The 25730-nt window shown below is 36.8% G+C and overlaps 1 protein-coding gene across 7 annotated transcripts in view; it reads left to right on the top strand.

The window, feature by feature from the left end:
- Window positions 1-25730, top strand: part of CEP83 (centrosomal protein 83) — a 146275-nt gene that overhangs the window by 106044 nt on the left and 14501 nt on the right. For 5 of the 7 annotated variants that reach the window (XM_082634809.1, XM_082634806.1, XM_082634807.1 and 2 more), the window contains 6 exons: window positions 3415-3529; window positions 4799-4943; window positions 5057-5206; window positions 16752-16827; window positions 19963-20120; window positions 21782-21911. In XM_082634809.1, the coding sequence (XP_082490935.1) occupies window positions 3415-3529; window positions 4799-4943; window positions 5057-5206; window positions 16752-16827; window positions 19963-20120; window positions 21782-21911 (774 nt within the window). Of the gene's footprint in view, window positions 1-3414; window positions 3530-4424; window positions 4593-4798; window positions 4944-5056; window positions 5207-16751; window positions 16828-19962; window positions 20121-21781; window positions 21912-24623; window positions 24687-25730 lie in introns of those variants that run through there. The other 2 variants (XR_014295240.1, XM_082634811.1) reach the window with 2 other exon arrangements.

The raw sequence follows: 25730 nt of genomic DNA, 5'->3' as shown, positions 1-25730 counted from the left end.
TATGTCATTGTGACTATCGGTGTCTTGGATTAAAAAGTATTACTACCAAAGATGGCCTAAAAGTGATGACCTTAAAGATATCTAATATTCAATGAGATAAATTCTTCCTGTTATGAGGTGTTTGAGCTTTAGAACTCCAATAAAATGTACGGTTTTAAGGAAGTCATCCCACAGAATTACCTTATTAGCTAAGTTTATGAGGTCATACCATCTCAGACCTTTGAAAAAGATCAGAGTTTGAGTACTGTCTCTTTGGAATTTACATCAAGGGCTTCTTGAGTAATACATTTTTTCAACTTTATTTGAATTTCTTGCTTACATATATTGCTTTCTTGTGTGTGTGTGTGTGTGTGTGTAATTTAACAGATTCTGAACCCTTATAAAATGCTTACTGTTGCTACTTTGTTACATTTCTCAAAGTTTTATTAGTACTAGCTAATATTCTGAGTACTTCTGTTGTATCAAAAGCATAAAGCAAATTCACAATGTAAAGACCAGAATCTACATGGAAAATATATTGTGGAAAAAAAAAGCAGAACAGGGTAGCGTGGCCCACAGAAGCTGAAGAAGATTGTAAATCTCTTCAAATTATTTGCAGCATTTTAACATTGTGCATTTTATTTAAGAAAAGATCCCTAGTTTTCCTAGGATTTTTGATGCTTGATTACAAAAGTTAAGAACTAGGAATCTAGAGGCAGAAAGAAACTTCATTATAACTATTTGGGATTTGGTTCATATTACTCATAGAAAGTGTTTTTACTCATCATATCTAAGTAATATTCATATACGTTTTTCCATTGTTAATAAATAAAATAATTTTAATATCATTTTGGAAGTTAATTACTATTAGTGTGAGTGCATTCATTATTTCAGTATTTTAGAAATGCGGCACTAAAGAAAAACTCATCAGGGTCCATAGATAAGTTAATTTGAATGCATGTTGCTTGAGCATATACCACTACTTTAATAATAGAAGTAGTTCTGAAGATAGACTTGTCGTTTGACTTCCGATCCAGTGTTCTTTCAGCTTCACTGATTATAGTTTAATTGAAAAATGTTTTCTCATTTCAGTAAATTTCAGTGAATGAATTAAGAAATATGTTTTTTATGTATTTTGTAGTTCTTCTCATTGAAAGATTCTACAAAATAAGATGGGCCTGATTTTCCACCTCATATATAAAGCAGCTACAATGTGGTTTGCTAATGAACTGCTGTGTCATTCAAACCTTTTACAGTTAGTGTATAATAGCAGGTTATGATTACATTTGTCATAGAAATTAGATTTTCATTGTAGTTGTATTTCTTCCAAATTTTAAAGCATTTATAAATTCTTTCTGTCCATGAAATTATAAAAACCCAATCTATAGAAAGTTTAAATTTTAAAATAAATACAATTTTTTAGCTGCTCTGAAAGTATTTCAAAGCTGCTTTGTAAACATTGTTCTATGAGACTTGCTTTCATAGAAAAGAACTTCAGAAAGATTTAAAAATGCAAATCTGATGTCAGCACAAGGTATTCATTTTGTGTTGTGTCATTTGAAAGTCTACAGGTTAATTTGTGTCTTAGTGTGGTTATTAGCAGTACAAAGGCAGCACAGTACTTGACTTTCTTGTTTCCTTTAAGTGAGGAATTTGCAGGAAACCTTGTTATGTTTCCAAGACCTTTCATAGATGGAGTCTCCTCCAGTAAGACACTTCTGTTTCTCATCTTCGCCCTCTTTGGCTCTAGGACCTCTTCCTGATTTATTTCTAACCCCCATCTCTAGTTTTTATAGCCTATTATTGCACTCAAGTAGATTATCCTTTACCCTCCTGTTACCACCATCTTATATTTTACATATTTGGCTTGTATATATTTGTGATTTTCTCCTCTGATTTCATAGTTTTGTACATTAGTATAATATGTCAGAATGCAGGTTTATCTAACCTTTATATCCGTACTGGTTAAATCCTCATTATAGTACTGTACCTAATTTTAGGAGCACCTCACCAAAGGGCAGGGATATGGAAACTGTTAGAGAGTAGTACAGATGATTAGAGAGACAAAGCTTTCTTGTTTGCTGCTGTATCCCCAGCTCCTAAGACAGTGCTAGGGCACATAATAGGTGCTCAATAAATATTTATTGAATGAACAAAGGAATACTACTTAAAAACTTTTTTTATTTGTTTATTTTTGGCTGCATTGGGTCTTCGTTGCTGCGTGCGGGCTTTCTCTAGTTGCGGTGAGCAGGGGCTACTCTACGGTGCGGTATGCGGGCTTCTCATTTCAGTGGCTTCTCTTGTTGTGGAGCATGGGCTGTAGGTCACGCGGGCTTCAATAGTTGTGGCATGTGGGCTCAGTAGTTGTGGCTTGCGGGCTCTAGAGTGCAGGCTCAGTAGTTGTGGCGCACAGGCTTAGTTGCTCTGCAGCATGTGGGATCTTCCCGGACCAGGGCTCAAACCCGTGTCCCCTGCATTGGCAGGCAGATTCTTAACCACTGCACCACCAGGGAAGCCCAAGGAATACCACTTATGAACTATAATTATTCAGCTTTCAAAAGGAATGTCTCAGGGAAAAGCTGAGATTGGTATGTGGTTAATTATATGGAAAATATTGACAATTAGTTACATTCACCTTGGGGCTTTAAAAGAATCAGGTTTTGGCAATAAAGGTTTAAATTAGATTCATACATTTTGTATTTGTTTATCCCACTACCAGCGTACACACACACACACACACACACACACACACACTATTTAGTCACCAACTTCAATAGATTATTCTTTCTTGTCCCCTTTGTTAGTCCTTTGCCTCTTAAATGGTTTCTTTACCTTCAGTTTCTTAATCCAGCACACTTGCAATTAGAGTTAATTTTCTGGAACAAAGTTGATTGTGCCACCTTCAGCAGCTAAGAGGATAAACAACCCTTTTGTATGGCATATAAAGTTTATTCCCTGCCACTCCACAGTTTTCACGTCTTCCTCTGCTCTGTCTATAACACATTGTTCATTGTTTTCCAAGCAGACAAGGTGATGTTCTACCTTTATAACATTTTATATGCTGTTCCTTATACCTAAAATGCCTTTTTGTCACCAGCAGGTTTTTTTAGAAGAAGGTTTCAATTTTTTTTTCCCTGAGGATGTTTCAGTCATTGACTATTGGATTTTAGGTACTTACAGTTAAGCCTTTAAATGCAAGATTAAGCCCGATGACCCCACTCTGTTATTGAAAGAAATGACTCAATTCTATTAGCAACAGACTGTTTTCTTGGTGCTGAGTACTGTTCCAGGCACTGAAGCATCTTCCCTGCTGGAAGGTGCTTATACTCTATACTCTGCTACCAAAGTGTTTTCTCATTTCTACTAATGTTTTTGGGTTAGCATTTAGTGGCAAGAAAATGACCAATAGTAATTTCAATTTCTAATTATCAACAGGTAAAAGAACTTAAACATTCAAACAAACTAGAAATAACAGACATCAAACTGGAGGCAGCAAGAGCTAAGAGTGAGCTAGAAAGAGAAAGGAATAAAATTCAAAGTGAACTGGATGGTAATATATGATTTCCCATGCTTTTTACTGTTACTTTCACATATAAACTCAAATTACTAAAATAGATCAAACTGGATTTTTATTTCCAATTTTAAGCTTAATTGAATTTTAATTTTAGAGCACATATGTATTGTTTTTATTTGTAAGTTAAATGTTCATTCTGTGATGTAACTTTAAAAAAAACAATCTTATGGTTATATCATTGTTATTTGATTAATACATAAATTAAGTGAAACGTTACAGATAGGATTCCATACTTCCTGGGTATATAGCTTAAAATCTGTTTAGATCATGTGATTATTAATATCAGACCATTTAAAATCTAAAGAATATATAGGTGGGTTCCAGGTCCAAGTTTTAAGTTTAAAAATTTTTTTATGTAGACCCTAGGCCAGTTATTGGGCCTAGTTCAGCCTAAGCTTATTTTTAAACTCTAATTTAGCCTTAGAATGTCCTTCTCATCAAGATTTCTCAGAAATTATATTATTTCTGACTTTTCTTAAGTACTTAAATAAGCTGCCTGTACCTGCAGCTGTCATGAAGTTGGTCTCTAGTTGAACTGGCCTCTAGTTTCAGTTTCAGACAGAGCTTATGATGAATGACTATTTTCATTATTAATTTCTACTTGATGTTGACTCACGGATTTTCATAGAGTTAGGGAGCAAATTTTCTTTGGAACTTAAAGAGTTTGAGATCCAGTTTTGCATTCTTTTTAAACTTTGAGTTAGATATGAATTTGTTTTAGTTATTCCATATGCAAAATACTTGTCATTTCATTACGAGGAAAATTTGTGAATTCATTGGACAAACTTGAAAGTGTCCAATTTGTATTAGATATCTAACAGTTCTGATAAGTTTCAAAAGCTTCTGTGATTTTATTCACTCTGCTTTCCAGCTAGCCGTATGATGATGCTGTCTGTGGGATTTAGGTTACAGAACCCTTTTAAAAGTTAAGTATTTAAACCTCTTTCGATATTACCCAGGTTGATGTCCCCAGCTCTCAAGATCCAAATGAGTAAATGTATATAACCTTTTATTGAAGTTTTTGTGTGAGTGCTTAATAAAATGACAAATTAAGTCTGAGTAGTAGTCTTTTTCGTTAAGAAAAGTTTATCAACAAAGTAAAGATCTTTGAGATGTGTATCTGGAGAGACTTACTTTCTATATTCTTTCGTCTTATCAGCTTATGAATATTTGCTGTTAATTGCAGTTTTTCTTCTTAATAACATTGAATACAGTACAGTTTTCTCCTTTAAAAAAAAATACTAGGATTACAGTCAGACAATGAAATTCTCACATCAGCTGTTGAACACCACAAAGTGCTTTTAGTAGAAAAGGACCGTGAATTAATACGTAAAGTACAAGCTGCCAAAGAAGAAGGTTACCAAAAACTTGTGGTATTACAAGATGAAAAGTAAGTACCTAATTACCTTATTTTGTGTTAAATCTCCTTGGAAATGAAAACATTTTGCTGTCATATCATCCTTATTGTAGTTCTTGTAATATAATTATCATCTCTTGTTTTAGGCTAGAACTTGAGAGCAGATTAGCGGATTTAGAGAAAATGAAAGTGGAACATGATGTCAGGAGGCAATCTGAAAAGGATCAGTGTGAAGAGAGATTGCGAGCTTCACAGATGGCAGAAGAGTCGGCCAGGAGGGAACTTCAAAGTATTAGGTTATATATGCATATTTTTTTAAACTTCATTTTGAAATAATCTCATAGCCAACAAAACATTGTAAAACTAGTACAGAGTATTCCCATATAATTTTCACCCAGATCTCCATATCTGAATTATTTTGGTACCTTTGTTGGTTTCAGTTGGCCATATGTGAGTGTGTCTGTTTCTGGACTCTATTCTATTCCATTTATCTCTATGTCTGTCTTGACACCAGTATCACACTCTCTTGACTACTGTAGCTTCATAGTAAGTTTGATTCAGGTAGTGCAAGTCTTCTACCTTGTTCTTTTTTGGCAAGATTGTTTTGGCTCTTCTAGGTCCTTTGCCTTTCCTTGTAAATAATCAGCTTATCACCATTTTCAAAAAGGCTTAAGATTTTGATTGGGATTGCACTGAATCTGTAGCTCAGTTTGAGAAGAGTTGTCATCTCAACAGTATTGAGTCTATCCAATCCATGAATATGGCCTATCTCTCCATGTATTCAGGTCATCTTTAATTTCTGTCATCAGAGTTTTGTAGTATTCATTGTATATATCATGCTCATATTGTGTTACATTATAATTCTAAGCATTTTTATGCGATTGTAAGTGGAGTTATGTTTTAAAATTTTACTTTCTAATTGTTTATTGCTGACATATAGAAATATAGTTGAGGGGCTTCCCTGGTGGCACAATGGTTAAGAATCCACCTGCCAACACAGGGGACACCGGTTCGAGCCCTGGTCTGGGAATATCCCACATGCTGCAGAGCAACTAAGCCTATGTGCCGGAACTACTGAGCCTGCGCTCTAGAGCCTGTGATAAATGTGTCATATAGATTATGATATGCAGTGTTTTAATTATTATTTTTTAGAAATTCCCTAATTTCAATTTGCATCTTCCTTTTCACCCAAGAAGCAATAGAAGGTATAGTTGTTTAATAGAAGGTGAAACTAATAGTTTTCTAGGGCTGCCACAACAAAATACCATAGACAGGGTAGTCTAAACAACAGAAATTAATTTTCTTACAGTTCTGGAGGCTAGAAGCCTTGTAGTTCAATGTGTTAGCAGATTTGGTTTCTCCTGAGGCCTGTCTCCTTGGCTTGCAGATTGGTTGCCTTCTTACTGTGTCCTCACAGGGGCTTTCCTCTGTGTGCATGTATCCCTGGTACCTCTCCCTCTTATAAGGGCACCAGTCATAGGATTAGGACCCACCCATATAACCTCATTTTACCTCTTTAAAGGCCTTGTCTCCAAATACAATCACATGTAAGTGATTGAAGGTTTTTGAATTTCCAGGTGATTGGGCTTTCTTGTTTATTTTGCTGTTAAATTTTAGTTTTATTGCATTGTGATCAGAGTATTGATTCTGTTATTTCTGCTTTATGGGACACTCTGATGTTTTCCTTGTGACCTAATATATCAAGGCCAGTACTATGGTAAAGCCAGTGAGGCACCCAGAGTGCAAAATTTAAGGAGGTACTCACTCTTATGTGTTGACATTGGACTTGGCAGGAAACCTAGAGTGAGTCTCCTTAAATTTTTCACTCTGGGCACCTCACTTGCCTTATCTCAGTCTCAGACCTGTAATACATGATCGATTTTTATGAGTGTTACATAAGGACTAGTAAAGAAAGTGCTCAATTATGAGTATAAAGTTTGAAATATACATCCATAAGATCTACCTTACTAACTCTATATGTTCAGGTCTTCTGTATACTTTTATTTTTTTGTCCACTTCATTTGTCTTGTAAAAAGAGTGATATATTAAAGTCTCCTATTATTACGTTAGTGTGTTTCTATCTATGACCCCTTAAATTTCTTGTAATTTTTTTGCTTCGTAGGTGATTGCTATATTATTTGGTATATAGATAATCATAACAGTTATACTTTAATTATGAATTGTGGCTTTTAGCATTTAAAAGCACTTTTCTTTTTGTCATTTAATTTTTTTTTGCTTGAATTCCACCTTGTTTGATATTGTTATTACTCCTGTTTTCTTTTATTTTACAATTGTTGATTTATTTTTTCATAGATTTCTGACAGCTGTTGCTATAGTTTTTTTAGGTGCATATATATTCATGGTTACTTGTTATTTTTCCTTTAACATTTTATCTTGAATTTTATATGGGCTAATATGAATATTTCTACTGTTTCTTTCCTTTTGCTCGTGTTTGTGGTACATCTTTTCACTTTATTTTCAGCTTTATTTATTATTTTATTTTAAATGTGTCCCTTATAGACAAAATATTACAATACCTTTTAAAAATACAATTTGAGTGATAGTTTCTTGAGCAGTATGTTAACTCATTTACATTCTTTTTTTTTTTTTTTTTTCTTTTTGCGGTATGCGGGCCTCTCACTGTTGTGGCCTCTCCCGTTGCGGAGCACAGGCTCCGGATGCGCAGGCCCAGCGGCCATGGCTCACGGGCCCAGCCGCTCCGCGGCATATGGGATCCTCCCAGACCGGGGCACGAACCCGTATCCCCTGCATCGGCAGGCGGACTCTCAACCACTGCGCCACCAGGGAGGCCCTCATTTACATTCTTGTAATTACTTTACCATTAGGATTTAATTATCTTTTTTCTCTTTTTTTTTTAAACTACTACTTACCTTATTTATTTATTTATTTATTTATTTATTTGGCTGTGTCAGGTCTTGGTTGTGGCATGCAGGATCTTTTTGGTTGTGATGTGTGGGCTCTTTGTTGCGGCACACGGGCTTCTCTCTAGTTGTGGCATGCAGGCTCCAGGGCAAGTGGGCTCTGTAATTTGCATCACGTAGGCTCTCTAGTTGAGGCACACGAGCTCAGTAGTTGTGGCGCACGGGCTTAGTTGCCCCAAAGCATGTGGGATCTTAGTTCCTCAACCAGGGATCACACTTGCATTCCCTACATTGGAAGGCAGATTCTTTACCACTGGACCACCAGAGAAGTCCCTTCACGTTTCTTAATGACTACGCTTTCTGTTTCCTTATTTGCCATCTTTTTTCTATCCTCCATTGGATAGGTTAAGTTTCTCTCTCTCTTTTTTTGGTTACTCCTAACTTAAGACACATAGTTATATTTTTTCTTTATGTATATCATTGTTTAGCAATATCTGTGTCATACCCTTAAATTGTTTAGCAATATCTGTGTCATACCCTTAAGTAAAAATCTACCTGAGTACCTGAGTATGGTCTTATCTCCTTCTTGTTCTCACCTATCTTTCTGAGTTGATATTTTTAGAATGAATATATATATATATACATATATATATATATATATATATAGGCACACGCATTCTTCTTATTTAGAACACAAACATTTTACTGTTACTTCCTCATTCTTATATTTTTGTATTGATTTCATAGTTTTATTTATTATCTGACTAGTGTACTTCTTGAAAGAGTGTTTTCCAAAAGTCTTTTTGTCCTAAAACTAATGAGTTTTTATGTCTAAGAAAACTTTTATTTTATACATATACTTAAATGATATTTTATTGGTTATAATTGTCTAGGTTCAAAATTCTTAACCTTTAACACTTCAAATGTCTTCTTGCACCCAGCATTGTTGAAAAGCTTGATCTTGGTCTTTTGTAGACCTCTACTTTTTTTTGTTGTTTTTAGTTCTGTTTTCTTATTGCTTCTGTTTGTCTGGTATACTTTTGTTCATCCCCTTATTGTTAGTCTTTCTTTTTAAGTGTGTCTTTCATGTGTAGCATATAGTTGGGTCTTGCTTTGGATCCAAATTAGGCATCTTTTTGTTTTAATGGATGAGGTAAGTCTCTTCACATTCAGTGTGAGCTCACGCTCACTGCAAAAACTTCTAGGCAGGAGCATAAAAGGTCCCTTGCTGGGATTTAGAATTATTTTCCTCTTTTTACTTAGAGGTATTTTGAAGTTTGGGCATTTTCTGTCTTCCATTTATGTGAAAGATGTGGTTTTTATATGGCTTTATTTGATCTTGCTTTCCTGTATTGTTTTGTAGGACATATATATATATATAAAACATAGAACTAGGAATTTGCTGTTATCTTTAGCTACCTGGAAGTCCCCTGTATCTGCTTTTTTAAATTCTAAAATCTTAATGACTTTCTAATTATATAGATTACAGTTTATTTTATTTTATTATTATTTTTTAAATTAATTAATTTATTTATTTTTGGCTGCATTGGGTCTTCGTTGCTGTGCACGGGCTTTCTCTAGTTGTGGGGAGTGGGGGCCACTCCTCGTTGCGGTGCGCAGGCCTCTCACTGCAGTGGCTTCTCTTGTTGCGGAGCACAGGCTCTAGGCACGCGGGCCTCAGTAGTTGTGGCTCATGGGCTCTAGAGTGCAGGCTCAGCAGCCGTGGAGCACATCATGACTTACTTGTTCCACAGCATGTGGGATCTTCCCGGACCAGGACCCGAACCCGTGTCCCCTGCATTGGCAGGCGGATTCCCAACCACTGCGCCACCAGGGAAGCCCTACAGTTTATTTTTAAAAATCATGTTCATTAAGCTGTAGGTTACGTTTTGGGACAAGGTTTTTGATTTTCATTACTCAGGAAAGAATCACCTCAGGCAGAGAGATATATATTGTTTATAAATGTCCGGTTTTATGAGCTACTAATTTAAATGTTAACTACTACAATTCTAGAATCATAAATCTTTTATGGATTTTGAGAGCCAGTTTTGTCCTGCTCTTTGCTTTTGGGTGGGTACATTTTGTTTTAGTGGTTCAGGACAGGTTAGGGTTTTTTTTTTGGTTTTTTTTTTTAATCTCTCCTTCACAATCTCCAGCAAGGGGAGAGAGAGACCCACCCCCCAAGAACCCCACTGTAATGTTTTATCCTATTGTCCCACAGTTTGGCCAATTAGAATCTTTTCTCTTAGAATTTAACCCTGTTTCTCCTGATTTGGGCTTGTGTTGCCATAGTGATAAAATGTTAAGCAATCATTACTTGAAGACAATAATGAACTTGACCCTTACATTTCTTGTGGTTTTTTTGCTATATAAAACAGCTTTCATCCCTTTATCTTTTTTTTTTTAAATAAATTTATTTTATTTTTGGCTGCTTTGGGTCTTCATAGCTGTACGAGGGCTTTTTCTAGTTGCGGTAAGCGGGAGCTACTCCATTGCGGTTCGCAGGCCTCTCACTGCGGTGGCCTCTCCCGTTGCGGAGCACAGGCTCTAGGCACGCAGGATCAGTAGTTGTGGCTCGCAGGCTCCAGAGCGCAGGCTCAGTAGCTGTGGTGCACAGGCCTAGTTGCTTCACAGCATGTGGGATCCTCCCGGACCAGGGATTGAACCCGTGTCCCCTGCATTGGCAGGCGGATCCTTAACCACTGCGCCATCAGGGAAGCCCCTATCTTTTTTTTAATATAAATCATTTTCTGTTCCTTTAGCCACTTTGATAATTTTTATTTGATTCCTCTTCAGTTTCTCCAGACCATTTATAATGTGTAATTGACCCCAACTTAAAATAAGGACATAGTAACCCAAATAAAAATAGCAGGAGTAATTTGCAAAATTTGCGTGATTTTTTTAAAAAGTCTACAGTTGTGGTGTTTTTCCATGGCAGTTCTGGTTTATAAGTCTAGCTACATCAGCCAGGTCTATTTTGATCAGTTATTAAAATAATCATAATCGCAGCTTGTCTTATTTAGAATTTGTGATAGGTTAGAAAGAGACTACCTGTGGGAAAAAAAAGGTTTGCTAAGGATATGGAAGGTCTAAAGCATATAAAGCAGAAATATCCATTTATTTATAAACAACAGATTAATAGGATTAATCACTGCTTTGGCAGATGCTTTAAACTGTTAATTACATACCAGTCCCTTGTCTTCATTCAAGTGGTTTCTTCACCACTAGCCTAAATAATAAAATGATTATTCTAAACGCATTATTCTAAAATGCGTTTGTAAAATTTGTAAAGTTACCTGTAAATTAAAAACATGTTAAAATTACAAGATTTTAAGTAAGATAAAGTATCTAATCAGCTTTTGGTTATGACAGTAACCCTGCTTCAACTAACTCAGGCAAAGAAAAAGGGACTTGATTGGCTGATAGAAATGGTGGAAAGGACAGGGATTGTGCTGGTCTCATGGACGCGTGGATCTAGGAACTCAAATGTGCCAGATGAGAGTAGCTTCTTCCCTCCTGCTTTCATCTCCCTCCTCTCTTCTTTTCTAACTCCTGTATCTGCTTCTCTCCTACTGCTTTCTCTGTGAGGACAAACTATATTTTGAGATCAAAGACAGAGTTCTTACTTGATGATTCAACTTAGAAAAATCTAGAAAGGCTTTGTGTCTGGTTCACACACCCATCCCTGGGCCCATCCTATGGCCACGGGATAGGGCACTCTGACTCGGCTCAGGTTTTAAGCGTATTTCTGAGTGGGTAGGGGGTGGGGTGGGGAAGGGGAGTTGGGGAGGGAGAGGCGGTAATGTGCAGTTTGTTATCAGAAGTGGGAAGAGGTATTGGAGAAGTAGCAGCAATAACTAACTGAAGGAAAGGAAACTTGATCATTTAAGATTTTGCATTGTTTAGAGCCAGAGTTCTGTCTTCCATTTGTGGCTTTCTAATTTTTTCTTAAGGTTTTTAGAAACATTTTTAAAAACTGTCACTTAGTATATCTTTCTCTCTACTTATACTCCATCTTGAGATGAGTTATCTATTGTATATCATCTTAGTAGGGAGAAGGAGACTTCTACTTGGCCAGTTTAACAAGTTCTTTTACAGAATTTGAACAGCAAAGTAAGTGATGAAAAAATATGTGGCAGCATTTGAAAAGCCAGACAGTTTGTATGCATGTCCTTGCTTGTGATTCTGGCCAATTATTCTAGCCTGGTTCTGGCTCTCTGGTTCCCCGTTGATGCACTGAGTCTCTTATATCTTCCCAGGAAGGTCCCTTTTTGCTAATAATGACCAGAGTAGATTTCCAGCACTCACGGCAAGAACCTTGGCTTTCAATGGGTTGATATAAAAACTGCCTTTTTCAATAAACTTGATCTAAGGATTTTTGACAATAGAGAAATCACAGACTTCTCTTGCTTGCCTTATCTATTACTTTCTTTTGATAATTGAGACTGACATCAAATGAAGCCAAGAAATTACAGTAGAACTTTGGTGCCTAATAAAACATTACTAGCCACATAGAGCTATTTAAATCTAATTTTAAATTAATTAAAATTAAAAAAAAATTAAAAGTTCAGTCACACTAACTACATTTTAAATGTACAATAGCCACATGTAGCTAGGAGCTATCATATCGGATGGTGCAAATTATAGAACATTTCCATCATTAAAGAAAGCTCGTTCAGACAGTGCTGTTGCACGGTAAGTTCCTTAAAGATAACGATTCTGTCTGTTATTCTCTGGCGTATCTGCAGCACTTAGGACTGGGCTCAGCATTTCTAGGTACTCAGTAAATATTTGTTGAATGTTGAAGTGACACACATCAGCTGCCTGTCATAGAAAACCTAGGCAATAATCAGCATAATTAGCTACCCTGTACTTTGAAGAGAACTTGGAACAGCTCCATCTCACTGTCATTTCAAATGTTTCCCATTGAACTTTTCCCCAGCTGCATACTCTTGTACCTTGGCCCTCCGGTTTGCCTACCAAATATACTCCCACTGTTTCCGTAATTACTTTTAAAATATAAAGTACTTGATCTCATAGTTTTTCATTCCCCAACTTACCCTTCACCTTTTGATTTCTCCCCATCTGCAACCCATTAAAGCTGTCCTTATAACAATTTTTGCTGTAGCCTCTGAAATCTGTTCCATTACCTATAAATTTTGTACCATCTCCACAGTTTTAAAATCACCTGCCTCACTGATACTTTGTCCTGATGGTATATTGCCTGGCAACCTTTTTAAGTGGGAATTATTCCTCCTTCCCCTCTCCTGCAACCTAGGGACCAAGAAGAAAAATCAGTGTTTTTGAACCACAGTCTTGCTTCCAGACCATTGTTTGACTAACTTTGGTTAAAATGACTTTTCCTTTGATATTCCTTGCATTCATCTTACCCCTGTCTTTTTCTCCACCAATTACTAACGTACAGGATATTCCCCAACAGTCACTGAGGACCTTGACTTCTATTTCAAGGTTTTTCTATTTTCTATCCTTTGCCATCATTCTAATTGACTATAATATTGATATTGTTGACTCATCCAACACCTTAGCCTTTTGTTCATTTTATCTTCATTCTGGCATTCTTCATCTTTATTCTAAGCCCCTTCGCTTAGCCATATTTTGGACCTTGTCATCTCTTAGAGCCAATCATTTCAAAGACGTACATTTTTTTCTCTTTTCCACTCCATTCTCACTGAAGATAATGAAACTGGTAGTTCTTGTACTTTAAAAAATTTTTTTTCCAGTCTCTTAGCCTGCTTCCCTTGCCACCGTTCAGCTTGGAAACTATGTCCACTGTCCTGTGCTCTCACTTGTACCTGAGCAAAGGCTCCTGGATATGAATTCTTTCAACTTCCCACTATTTGAGAATTTCTACATCTTCATCCATCCTCTCCTCCCTTTCTGTTTTAATTAAGATTCTTTTCTCCCTTCACTTCCAAAGTAAAAGTGCTTTTAATCCCACCCCCTTTATTTCCTCCAGAGTCTTGCTTCAGCAGTTATCCTCTTCTTTACCTCTATCTTTAATTTCTCTGCCTCAGACTCTTGTTTTGCCTTTAAGGTCCAGTTCAAACTGTATTTCTCTTATGTAGCCTTTACTGATCCTCTAATGAAAATTAATTGCACCTTCTTCTGTACTTTGTACTTTTAAGACTTATTTTCTTTTGACTTGTGACACCCCTTGACTATTCAAAATCTAATCAAAAGAGATACTATACTCCTAAATCTTCAGCACTGTCTTGTGAAGTAATATCTACCTGTTTTGAACACTTTTGTTATTGAAATTTAAGACCACTGAATTTATTCCTAAACCCTGATCATCCCTTTTAAGGTTACTTTTTATTTGTAAAATGTAATTATCCCTTAGAATCCTAAATGTAATGATCTTAAATCATGGACTAATTTTCTTCTTTAAAAAAATCAAAAATCTCCTATCAGTTATGAATTCTAACCCAGCGCTGCTTCAAGCAGAGTGAACTGAAGAAAATTTTGTAGATCATCTATTATAGTCTACCAAAATGGTGTTCTTACTCTTTTCATGTTTAATGATAGTCAGATACTCTTTACCATCGGTTTCTTTGGCTTCAGTTTTTATAGGTAGGGCATTTTTGTTTCTCTTCATATCTACATAATTATTTAGAAAGTATTCAGGCCACTAATGCTTTCATAACTCGGTCTTGTTTCTTGTTGATTTATCATGTATATCCAAAATCTCGACCAGAGCTAAGATATACTTGGGGCCTAACTTTTCTAACTCTGGACCGGAGCTAGGACACATGGTGTTTTCTCCCCTATTTTCATCTCCATGGTTTTGTAGAAAGAAACCTTTATTAACTCGGTAACCTAAAAGCTCCAAGTTAATAACAACCTTAAACATTTAAGGGAGAAATGCACAGAAAGTTTGAGGGAGTAATAGCATAGCTAGAATTACAGAATAAGAGTATGACTGGTACTGTCAAAGGAGCACAGGAGGAGCAAGACTGGTCCTCTTCCTTTAGGTCCATTGTTTCTGGCGTTTGTATGTAAATATCTCAGGAGCAGTGTATTTTATGGTTTCTTCCATATCATATTGTCCAACCACCTTGTGCATGTAAATGTCTAATCCAGGATTTGGGTTGGTTCATTCAGTCCAACAACAGATACTTACTGAATTTTTTTTAATAGAGCTTTATTGGAGTATAATTGCTTCACAATACCATGTTAGTTTCTGTTGCACAACAAAGCGAATCAGCCATATGCATACACATGTCCCCTTATCCCCTCCCTCTTGAGCCTCCCTCCCACCCTCCCTATCCCACCCCTCTAGGTCATTGCAAAGCACCGAGCTGATCTCCCTGTGCTGTGCTGCTGCTTCCCACCAGCCAACTATTTTGCATTTGGTAGTGTATATATGTCGATGTTACTCTCACTTTGCCCCAGCTTCACCCTCCCACCCCATGTCATCAAGTCTGTTCTGTATGTCTACCTCTTTATTCCTGCCCTGCAGCTAGGTTCATCAGTACCTTTATTTTTTTTTTTTAGATTCCATATATATATGCGTTAGCATAGTGTACTTGTTTTTCTCTTTCTGACTTCACTCTGTGTGACAGACTCTAGGTCCATCCACCTCACTACAAATACCTCAATTTCGTTTCTTTTTATGGCTGAGTAATATTCCATTGTGTATATGTGCCATGTCTTCTTTGCCTGTTCATCTGTCAGTGGTCATTTAGGTTGGTTCCATGTCCTGGCTGTTATAAATAGTGCTGCAGTGAACATTGTGGTGCATGTCTCTTTTTGAATTACGGTTTTCTCAGGGTATTAGTGTTGAAAGCACAGCCCTAAGCCTTTGAGAATATTGTCTTCCCAAGAAGCATTTCTAATTGGGTTGAAAAGGCATGCTAATAATGCTAAACTATAACTAGTATGTGCCAAACAAATTATATTTGAGGTAAATGAAGGATTTTTAAAAGGGAAGGTTGGGGGCTTATCCTGTCAAAGCTAATTAGTGTATAGTCTTTCTCATGAGGTTAGTTAGTCCCTTGGTCACCAGGGATATGCTGTGTTTTAAGATTTTGGCTGAGAATGTATCATTCCTTTTGAAAAGAACACAAATTGTGTAAGTGTGCATTCATCTCAGGGATGAAAACTCATATTTTATAGAATACAGTATTGTGTCTGTACTAGATAGTTTTCTTTTAAATTCTGAATTTAAAATCAGTATAATTACGGCATAATGAAGTGGGAGACAGAGATACTTACTTGGGTGTGAGAAGACCTGGGTCTCATCTTGATTTGGCTACTTGGTAGCTGTGTGATTTGGGCCCAACTTTGCTAAGCCTCAACCTCTTTCTCTATATTCTCTGGAATTATAAAGATGACTCTGCTTACTTCCATACAACTATTATGAGAAATTACTACAATTGGCCAACCTTAATTAAACGCCTGTTATACTATAGACATCATGGTAGGCATTTAGGATACATGTAGGTGCTCTATAACCCAGTAGAGTGAAGGTGAAATAGCAGTATATCTGAAAGCATTTTGTAAATTGTGAAATACTGTATGGCTGTAAGATGGCTTCTCCTAAACTGGACTCCTTTCTCCTGCCTTAGTGACCCACTAGGCACTCCTCCACCAAAGCCATTTGTTCAGGCTGTTCCCTGTGTTTGTCAAGATCCTACCCACCAGAGTTTTATCTCCATGTAGTAGTCTCTCATCCTTCTAAATAGACTTGATTTCTCATCTTCTCTATGCCCATAGTTTGTAGATTTTTCCATAGCAAAGGCAGAAATGTGTTACATTTTAATTATATGTGGACACAACTTAGTTGCCTGAAGTCAAAATCTTTGCCTTTGAATCCATCACTTTATATAGCACAGCGCCTTGTGTCAATATGGGCACTCAATAATATGATTGTCTAATTCAGTGAAATATATGAACTATGGATTTTTAATAATGTCTTTTGTTGGGTTGTGATTTTTAGGTTAAAACTTCAACAACAAATTGTGAATATTGAAAATGCAGAGAAAGAAAAAAATGAAAATTCTGACCTGAAACAGGTATTATTTTAGCAAACATTTTGCTTTTATTTTTTTAAGTGCTTCTTTAAATCTGTGTTTTTGAGTCTTTATTGGAATTTTATATGTAAATATTCTGAAAATATCACTCCAATTGATAATGAATTGATGAAGTTGATATGTAAATATAAAGTGTTTAAACCTCTTTAAACTCCTGTTTAGTAAGCTTCTTTTGATTTTCTTAAGATATTTATATTGCTGTGGCTCATGATGAATTTTTTTAAATTATAGTTTAAAGGGCAGTATTTTGAATTACTTGTGTGATTGACTTGTAACTTTGCATTTCTTATTCCATGAGCTATTTTTTGTTATATCCCTGTGAAATCTAAGAGTTGTATTTATGGAAGGAAATTCATATTTTAATTAAAGTTGTTTGGGTTTGGGAAAGATTTATATGGGCAAAACAAATTATGAGGAGTGAAAATTCCATTTTTAGGATTTATGCTTGCATGCTAGCTGGCATTGCTTTGCATGTATAGTTATGGTTTCTAAGTCTCAAGTAGGAGGGCATAATGTGTGATTCTCTGAGAGAAGTTATCTAGTTTCATTGGCATTGGGCTTTCTGTCATCCTGTAGATATGGAGAAGTATTAAGCTCTTTGAAAGTTGCTTGTTCAGCCAGCTGTAATACAAGTTTTATATTTACAGCTCCAGTTAAAAATACTGAATAGTTCTTCATGGAGAAATTCATTCTAAAATAGAAATGTGAGGCATACCTTTTTACTTTATTCTTCTGACAGTTGCTCTTTGGACCTATACAGTTCTGTATGTGGCTTTGCTACCATCAGGAAGTAATGGAATTATTTCCCATTTATTGCATAAAGAATCTGGTTTTTTTTGGCTCTTGAGTCTTGTAATGGATTCTTTTGATCTGAAGTCACTTGACTCTCTGCCTCCAAACTTCTCTCAAGAGAATGGCTTAGGGCTTCTCTGGTGGCGCAAGTGGTTGAGAGTCCACCTGCCGATGCAGGGGACACGGGTTCGTGCCCCGGTCCGGGAGGATCCCACGTGCCGCAGAGCGGCTGGGCCCGTGAGCCATGGCCGCTGAGCCTGTGCGTCCGGAGCCTGTGCTCCGCAATGGAAGAGGCCACAACAGTGAGAGGCCCGTGTACCACATTAAAAAAAAAAAAAAAAAAGAGAGAATGGCTTGGAGAGGTAGAAGAAAGTGAAAGAAAAATGAATACTTGTTTATTAATTGGTAAAATGGCTTTTGCAAGAATTAGGTGTAAATATGTCCCAAATGAATTATTTGGATAAGACTTAAGAGCAATGTGAATCTCCTAGACTGTTAATCTGTAACTAGATAATTATCTACTTTTCATGAGAAAAAGTACTCCCAGATAAAGGTAAATTAGGATGAAGCAGGCTGAGTGACATTTCACAGTTTGATAAATGGTTCTAGAGGCCAAGGAATCCCTACCATTCATTAGGTTTCTCAGAGCATCTTTCTTCTGCCCAACACTCTATAAAATGCTTAAAAACTACTCAAAAACAATGTGAGAATGATCCTTCCTGCATTTATGATTCCTGACTATTCAGAGAGCAGAACCCTTGGAAGGGTTGCTAATCACAAGGTTGTGGGAGTGGGAGAATGGATTTTCTTAGCAGCTTTCCCAGCTTACTTTTTTTTTTTTTTTTTGTGGTACGCGGTCCTCTCACTGTTGTGGCCTCTCCCGTTGCGGAGCACAGGCTCCGGACACACAGGCTCAGCGGCCATGGCTCACGGGCCCAGCCGCTCGGCGGGATGTGGGATCTTCCCAGACCAGGGCACGAACCCGTATCCCCTGCATCGGCAGGCGGACTCTCAACCACTGCGCCACCAGGGAAGTCCCCAGATTACCTTTTAAAATCTGTTCTTTCCTCGGAGGCTAGGAGACTCTAATATTTGGATTCTCTTTGCTCACCTCCCTGCTCTCCTAATGACACTTCTCCCCATTTCTAGTACCTCTTCTGGCCTGCTTATTTGGGGAAGAAGAGAGAGGACTCAGTGGCAGATTGAGGAATAGGGTTCTTGATGGTCTCTGGTTATATTAAGATATGATCCTAATGCTCTTGCCTTTTTTTTTTAAACGTTTTTATTGGAGTATAATTGCTTTACAATGGTGTGTTAGTTTCTGCTTTATAACAAAATGAATCAGTTATAAAAATACGTATGTCCCCATATCTCCTCCCTCTTGCATCTCCCTCCCACCCTCCCTATCCCACCCTCTAGCTGGTCACAGACCACCAAGCTGATCTCCCTGTGCTATGTGACTGCTTCCCACTAGCTATCTATTTCACATTTGGTAGTGTATATATGTCCATGCCATTCTCTCACTTCGTCCCAGCTTACCCTTCCCACTCCCCGTATCCTCAAGTCCATTCTCTAGTAGGTCTGCATCTTTATTCCCGTCTTGCCCCTAGGTTCTTCATGACCTTTTTTTTTTTTTTTTTTTTTTTTTAGATTCCATATATATGTGTTAGCATACGGTATTTGCTTTTCTCTTTCTGACTTACTTCACTCTTTCTGACAGACTCTAGGTCCATCCACCTCACTACAAATAACTCAGTTTCCTTTCTTTTTATGTCTGAGTAATATTCCATTGTATATATGTGCCACATCTTCTTTATCCATTCATCTGTCGATGGACACTTAGGTTGCTTCCATGTCCTGGCTATTATAAATAGAGCTGCAATGAACATTGTGGTACATGACTCATTTTGAATTATGGTTTTCTCAGGGTATATGCCCAGTAGTGGGATTGCTGGGCCTTATGGTAGTTCTATTTTTAGTTTTTTAAGGAACCTCCATACTGTTCTCCATAGTGGCTGTATCAATTTACATTCCCACCAACAGTGTATGCGGGTTCCCTTTTCTCCACACCCTCTCCAGCATTTATTGTTTGTAGATTTTTTGATGATGGCCATTCTGACCGGTGTGAGATGATATCACATTGTAGTTTTGATTTGCATTTCTCTAATGCTGGTGCTTTTTATAATTTCATTTCAGGGTGTTCTGAAGGGCACATCAATTGGGTGTGGCATTTGTGAGGGAAGATGCTTAGTGTCCTCTGTGTCTCTCATATTCTATTGCATTTGTTTAGTGGCCTTATGTTTCTCTTCTTTCTTCTCTTTTAAGCAAATCAGTAGTTTGCAGATCCAAGTGACCTCACTTGCACAGTCAGAGAATGAGTTGCTGAATTCAAACCAAACACTGAAGGAAATGGTGGAGAGGTTAAAACAGGAATGCCGAAATTTAAGAAGCCAAGCTGAAAAAGCACAAGTAGAAGTTGAAAAGTAGAGTTTGCTCTTTTTTTTTTATGTACAAACTGTTTCTTCTTTCTGCTATATTATATATAGTTCTTTTAATGATGATTCCAGTGTTGACTGTATTTTGGGAACTAGTTACAAATACCCCATTGACAGTGTACAGTGGTCTTAGGTAATGTATTTTCTTTTTCTAGAGATGAGCTTTATGGACTCTTGGATTGCTTTAAAAAAAAAAAAAGAAAAGAAAATAGACATGTAGGGAAGAAAACCTTTTTAAAATTCTGCCTGACCACAGTATTATGAAAACCTTCAAAGAAACACTTCTGTATTCATTGAGTAAATCAATACATTTCTTACTTCAAATATCTAAATTCTTCTGAATGCCAGAGAACAGAAACAAAATTTTTGATGTGTACAGCTTACTTCTTAGAATTACAGTTATAATCTTTTGGATTTTCCCTTTGAAAAGCTCATTTACTTGTTTATATTTTTTTATTTTGAAATCTCTTAGTAGTAGACAGTCTAGTAAACTGGTAGGGAGATGATTTTGATGACTAAGATCTTATATTCCCTGGAAAATGTTGTTTATATATGGTAGAAAACTACTATTTTGTATTTGCTTTGTTATTATAACATGTCATTATTATAAGTTTTTGAATCTATGAAACATTATTCTTTTCATAGTTTTTCTTCTGAAGGCTACCTTGCCACATAAAATTTTTTCCTTATTTTTCTATTATTTAATATTTTAAGGCTTGTCCATGGACTCATATATGTGGTTGAATTTCAAGAAAAGGAAGTAAGCAAGATAACTGTCCATAATGTGTTGTGACGTTCCGCAGGGTCCAAATTATTTTGCTTATATTTTGCAAATAATAGGAATTTGTATCTTGGGATCCTCAAGTGATTTGAAATGTGCTTAAGAATTCCAATCATAGTATAGCTAGCAAATGTAACTAACTTATCATTGGTTTCTGAATGTTATTCATAGGATTATATAGCAGAAAATAGCTGGACTTGGGGTCAATAGAATGTGATTTTGATCCCAGCTAAGATACTTAAAATCTGTTTGACCTTTGTCATGCAATCTGACTCCTCAGGGTTTGTATATCCATTTGTACTGCCTATAGTGATGATACTAAAAATCATAAGGTATACAGAAGAGCTTTAAAGATGTAAGCTGTTATGATGTTACTAGAAAATACCATTTATATGAATTTTACTCTAGCCAGGAAACATACCACATTAAGACTTGATACCAAGGTTGATTTTAAACCATCTTTATTAGGCCCAATTTTTAATAGCTTGGTGGTATCATGGTTTAAAGCTGATTATCAGTTGTTTGTCCTGCCCCCCACCCCCCGTTAACTAGGTATAAGCCTTTAAGCAAGTTAGTTAACAGCTCTAAGCCTCAGTTTCCTCAGCTATAAAATGGAAATGATAGACGTACCTAACTCAGGGGTTACTGTGAAGAATAAATGATGTAGTACATGTACTGTTCTAAGCCCAGTGGCTGGCTCATAGGAAATACTCAGTAATGGTGGTGATAGCAGATACGTGGCCATGCAAGAATGCCTGTGTTGGATTATGAAGGCTGTGGGTGAAGTAGGTAGTGAGTTTGATTATACTTGTGGTAATATCTCTTCTAAGAGTTAACATCTCATGTTTTGCATACGTTCTTCTGACAGGGCATTGGAAGAGAAGCAAATACAGTGGTTGGAAGAAAAGCATAGGCTTCATGAACGTATCACTGACAGAGAAGAAAAGTATAATCAAGCTAAGGAGAAATTGCAGCGAGCTGCAATTGCCCAAAAAAAGGCAAGTGGTTCTCATTAAAGTGATTTCTATAGAGTAAAAGCATAACTATTTTAGGAGAATAAAATGTATAATTAAAACTGAGACTTTACGGGTATGTTCAGTTTGATATTTAAACATGACATTTTGCTGACACCTTGTAAAGATAAATTGGGAAAATGCAGACTGCTCAACAGGTTTATTTCTAAATGTTGTGTACAAGTCAGTTTTTCAGAGTATGCATTTTTCCACAGAGACAGTGGTTTTCATTGATAAAGTTTCTAGACCAGCCCATACAAGTGTCATTTAACTCATTCGGCACTTAAATTACGGGGTGATTAGGCCTGTTTCAACTGTGCTTAACTAATACTTGTAACATTGTTTTTGTGGTTACAATACTTTTTTGTTTCCAACTCAGGAATATAGAAGCAAGTATCTCATTGCCCTAGCAGAAGGAACTAGGACTCCCCTGGCTTCTGAAACAGCCATGATAGTTCCCACAGCCATGATCTTTGTAAAGTTTCATCTTTGCAGGCATATTTTCTCCAGAACCTAAAAACTAATCCAGGGCATCATGGAACTAATGTAACCAGATGATTCATCTAAGTCAGTGGTTTACAACTTTTTTTCTACTCAACAAACCCAAGGAATGTAGCATAGCCCCATCAGTAACCATGGCTCTCCATGGCAGCGATTCAGCAGTTATTTTTAGCAAGATTGGCGCATGTGTGTTGGGGGAAGGGGAAGGAAGTATTTTTTTAAAAAAATCCCACAAATGATTTGGATATGTCTCCATTTGATAAGTTCCTTTAGTAGTGGCATTGGTTGTGGGGAAGTGAGAAGGTCTGAAATGAGAGGAATTCGTACCTCTAGACATAGGCACACCAGTGTCTTAATGTCTGTATGTTTATTGGTAAGGTTAGCTGTTCATATTTGCATAAGAGAAGAGAACTATATCATTTACATATTCTGAATTTGGAAATCAAGGACAGAGTTTTTAGTTACCTGTTTACATTATTAGATATAACTGCCAAATTCATCCTGATAGTTGGAGTGACAACATGAGAAGTCTTAAAGTCATTACTTCCCCACTTTCTTGGTTTATGAATGTTGCTTTTCTCTTTCCATTATGCTAAAAGTAGTATAACATTGAGATTAGAAAACAACACTTAACTATATAGGATCCCAGCGTTTTATACTCAAATATAAATACTTACGTTGTTGTTTCATTGTTTTTTTCCCCTGTATCACTTCTCTTTCTTTCTGTCCATATAAGTACTGAGCAGTGTATGGGTATTGATGGGATTTTAGTGAAGTTATTTCATGGCTTGGGATGATCTCCGAAATCCTACTTATGCTTCCTTGTACTGTTTGAAGCCTAAAAGCATCTGATGCCAGATTAGCTAGAAATCATAAGAAATTATAAGAGCTGATTTTATCTTCCACAGAAAAAACTTTTATGTTGGGGTTTTAGAGATAAGTGTCTTAGAGATCAGATTCTAATTATTGAGGCTAGGTTGGGTTGACTTCTTTTGGAGCAAAAGTGACATCCAGTGGTGAGAGAGATTATCAACTAATCATAGGTATACCAGAAAGGGGAGGAGGTGATTTTTTTTTTTTTTAAATTTATTTTTGGCTGTGTTGGGTCTTCGTGCGGGCTTTCTCTAGTTGCGGCGAACGGGGGCCACTCTTCATCATGGTGTGCGGGCCTCTCACTATCGCGGCCTCTCACATTGCGGAGCACAGGCTCCAGACGCGCAGGCTCAGTAGTTGTGGCTCACGGGCTTTGTTGCTCCACGGCATGTGAGATCTTCCCAGACCAGGGCTCGAACCCGTGTCCCCTGCATTGGCAGGCAGACTCTCAACCACTGCACCACCAGGGAAGCCCAGGAGGTGATATTTTAAGAAACATGTGAAGTAACCTTTCATCAGTATTGACCTAGGATGAATGTTTTTCATACTGAAATAACTGCCAAATGATGGGGGTGAATATAGTAAACACCTATTTTACTTTTAAAATGTGATCTGTGGATAACGATTTATGTTGCAGGAAATTGTTAAACTCAATTCAGTAAAAATTATGACCCAGAGCTGTCCCATCATGTGGAGCACTGCCCTATAGGCTTACAGCTTTACCTCAATTAAAGTGGAAAAGCAGACAGTACATGTGAGATAGAAATACTGTAAAAAGTATATAAGTATATATAATTTTAGGGCTGGGGGATCTTAGCATTCAGACAGTTTTTACAGATTTGGAAACTGAAGTGGTAGGGAGCCAAGATCATTGACTAGTTAGGAACGCTGTGACTAAAGTCTACGTTTTTCTATTCTTAATCCTGTGCTTTTTCTGCACTGTTACTCTTTTAATTTCCCCCTTTCTTTGATTCGAGATACTTTACTGCTTTTCTCTTCATTATAACCATAATCCACATGAGTTATTTCCTGTGGCAGAATGATCACTATAAAATTAATTTTTTAAACTCAACCCTTTTCCCATTCAAGTTAAATATAATGCTTCTGTATGAAAATGTTGGCTATAAGATTACATAAATATGATTCGTAAAATTGCAACAGACTTCTAAGTTTCTTAGATGACAAAGATCATAACTTTCTTGTGTAGTAAGACTTAAGTCACAAAGTATTAACTCTAGGGCAGAAATCATAGTCCTTTAAAGTTACTTTCCTGTGAGAGGTTCTTACAACTGGGGAGTAGCAGCTTTATTTTTTCTTCCCCAGGCTAGGTAAGATGGCTGCATTTACAGCTCCAGCCTCCTAAGCACAGAGAGTATGTCATTTCTGGTAAGTGTTTTTAGGTAGAGTCTTTGTGTAATGATATTTTGCTGTGTTGATTTGTTTGGAAAAGTTGGACCGGGTATCTTGAGTTGGAATGCCCTTCTGTAATTGATGACTTCTCTGTATGTTTTTCCCCACACACTGTTGAAGTGTGAGTATGAAGAGAGATCTCTTGGTATGAGGACAATGAGTTGTGCTTTTCCTTTTGAGACACCTGAAATGATAACTTGTTATTTTTATTCAAAGGTATATCTCTGAAATAATTCTTGGTTAGATGTTACGAACGGTTTTGAGAAAGAAATGAACCATAGTCTTGAAGTTATAAAATATCTATTGAATATGTTGTGTGGCCTGGCATTATGTTATACACCGAGGGGAGAATAGAAGCCATGATTAATTCCTGCCCTTGATGACCATATAATCTAATTGGAGAAATAAAATAGCATGCAGTACCTAAAGAATCTATTAGTCATTTCCATGTGATCTGTGTGGACACTAAAGTTTGAGAACTACTGTGCTAGAGAGAAGAAAGCCTTAAGACAGGGAGACTAGTCAGGAAGCTATTTATAATAATCTTAAAATGAGGTAAGAAGGCTGGAATTTGGGCTTGCAATATAGAATGAAGGTGAAGGATGACTCCTAGAAGTATTCCAAAGGAAAAAATTAACAGAATATAGTGCTAAATAAGAAGAAAGAGAAAAATGTGAAGTATTTTAGCCATGAAAGGATACAGAGGAGTTGTCATGATGGAATAACTACCATGTGTCAGTTGAGTAGAAAGAGAAGATACGTTTGACTAAACACACGTCAGGTATGAACTGATGGCCGTGCATCCATATAGACACGTCCTAGACTCTTTTTTTTTTTTTTTTTTGTCTGCACTGTGCAGCATGTGGAACTTCCCTGACCAGGGATCGAACCCGTGCCCCCTGCAGTGGAAGTGCAGAGTCCTAACCACTGCACTACTAGGGAAGTCCTGTCCTAGACTGTTAAGTGAAGATATCATGTAGATTACCAGAAATAATGGAATGTAAAGCATGGAGATCAGTA

Source organism: Mesoplodon mirus (genome assembly GCF_964341445.2).
Source record: "Mesoplodon mirus genome assembly, chromosome: 11".
Taxonomy (NCBI): domain Eukaryota; kingdom Metazoa; phylum Chordata; class Mammalia; order Artiodactyla; family Ziphiidae; genus Mesoplodon; species Mesoplodon mirus.
Note: the sequence above shows the minus strand (reverse complement) of the source record. Positions and strands in the feature narration are given on the sequence as shown.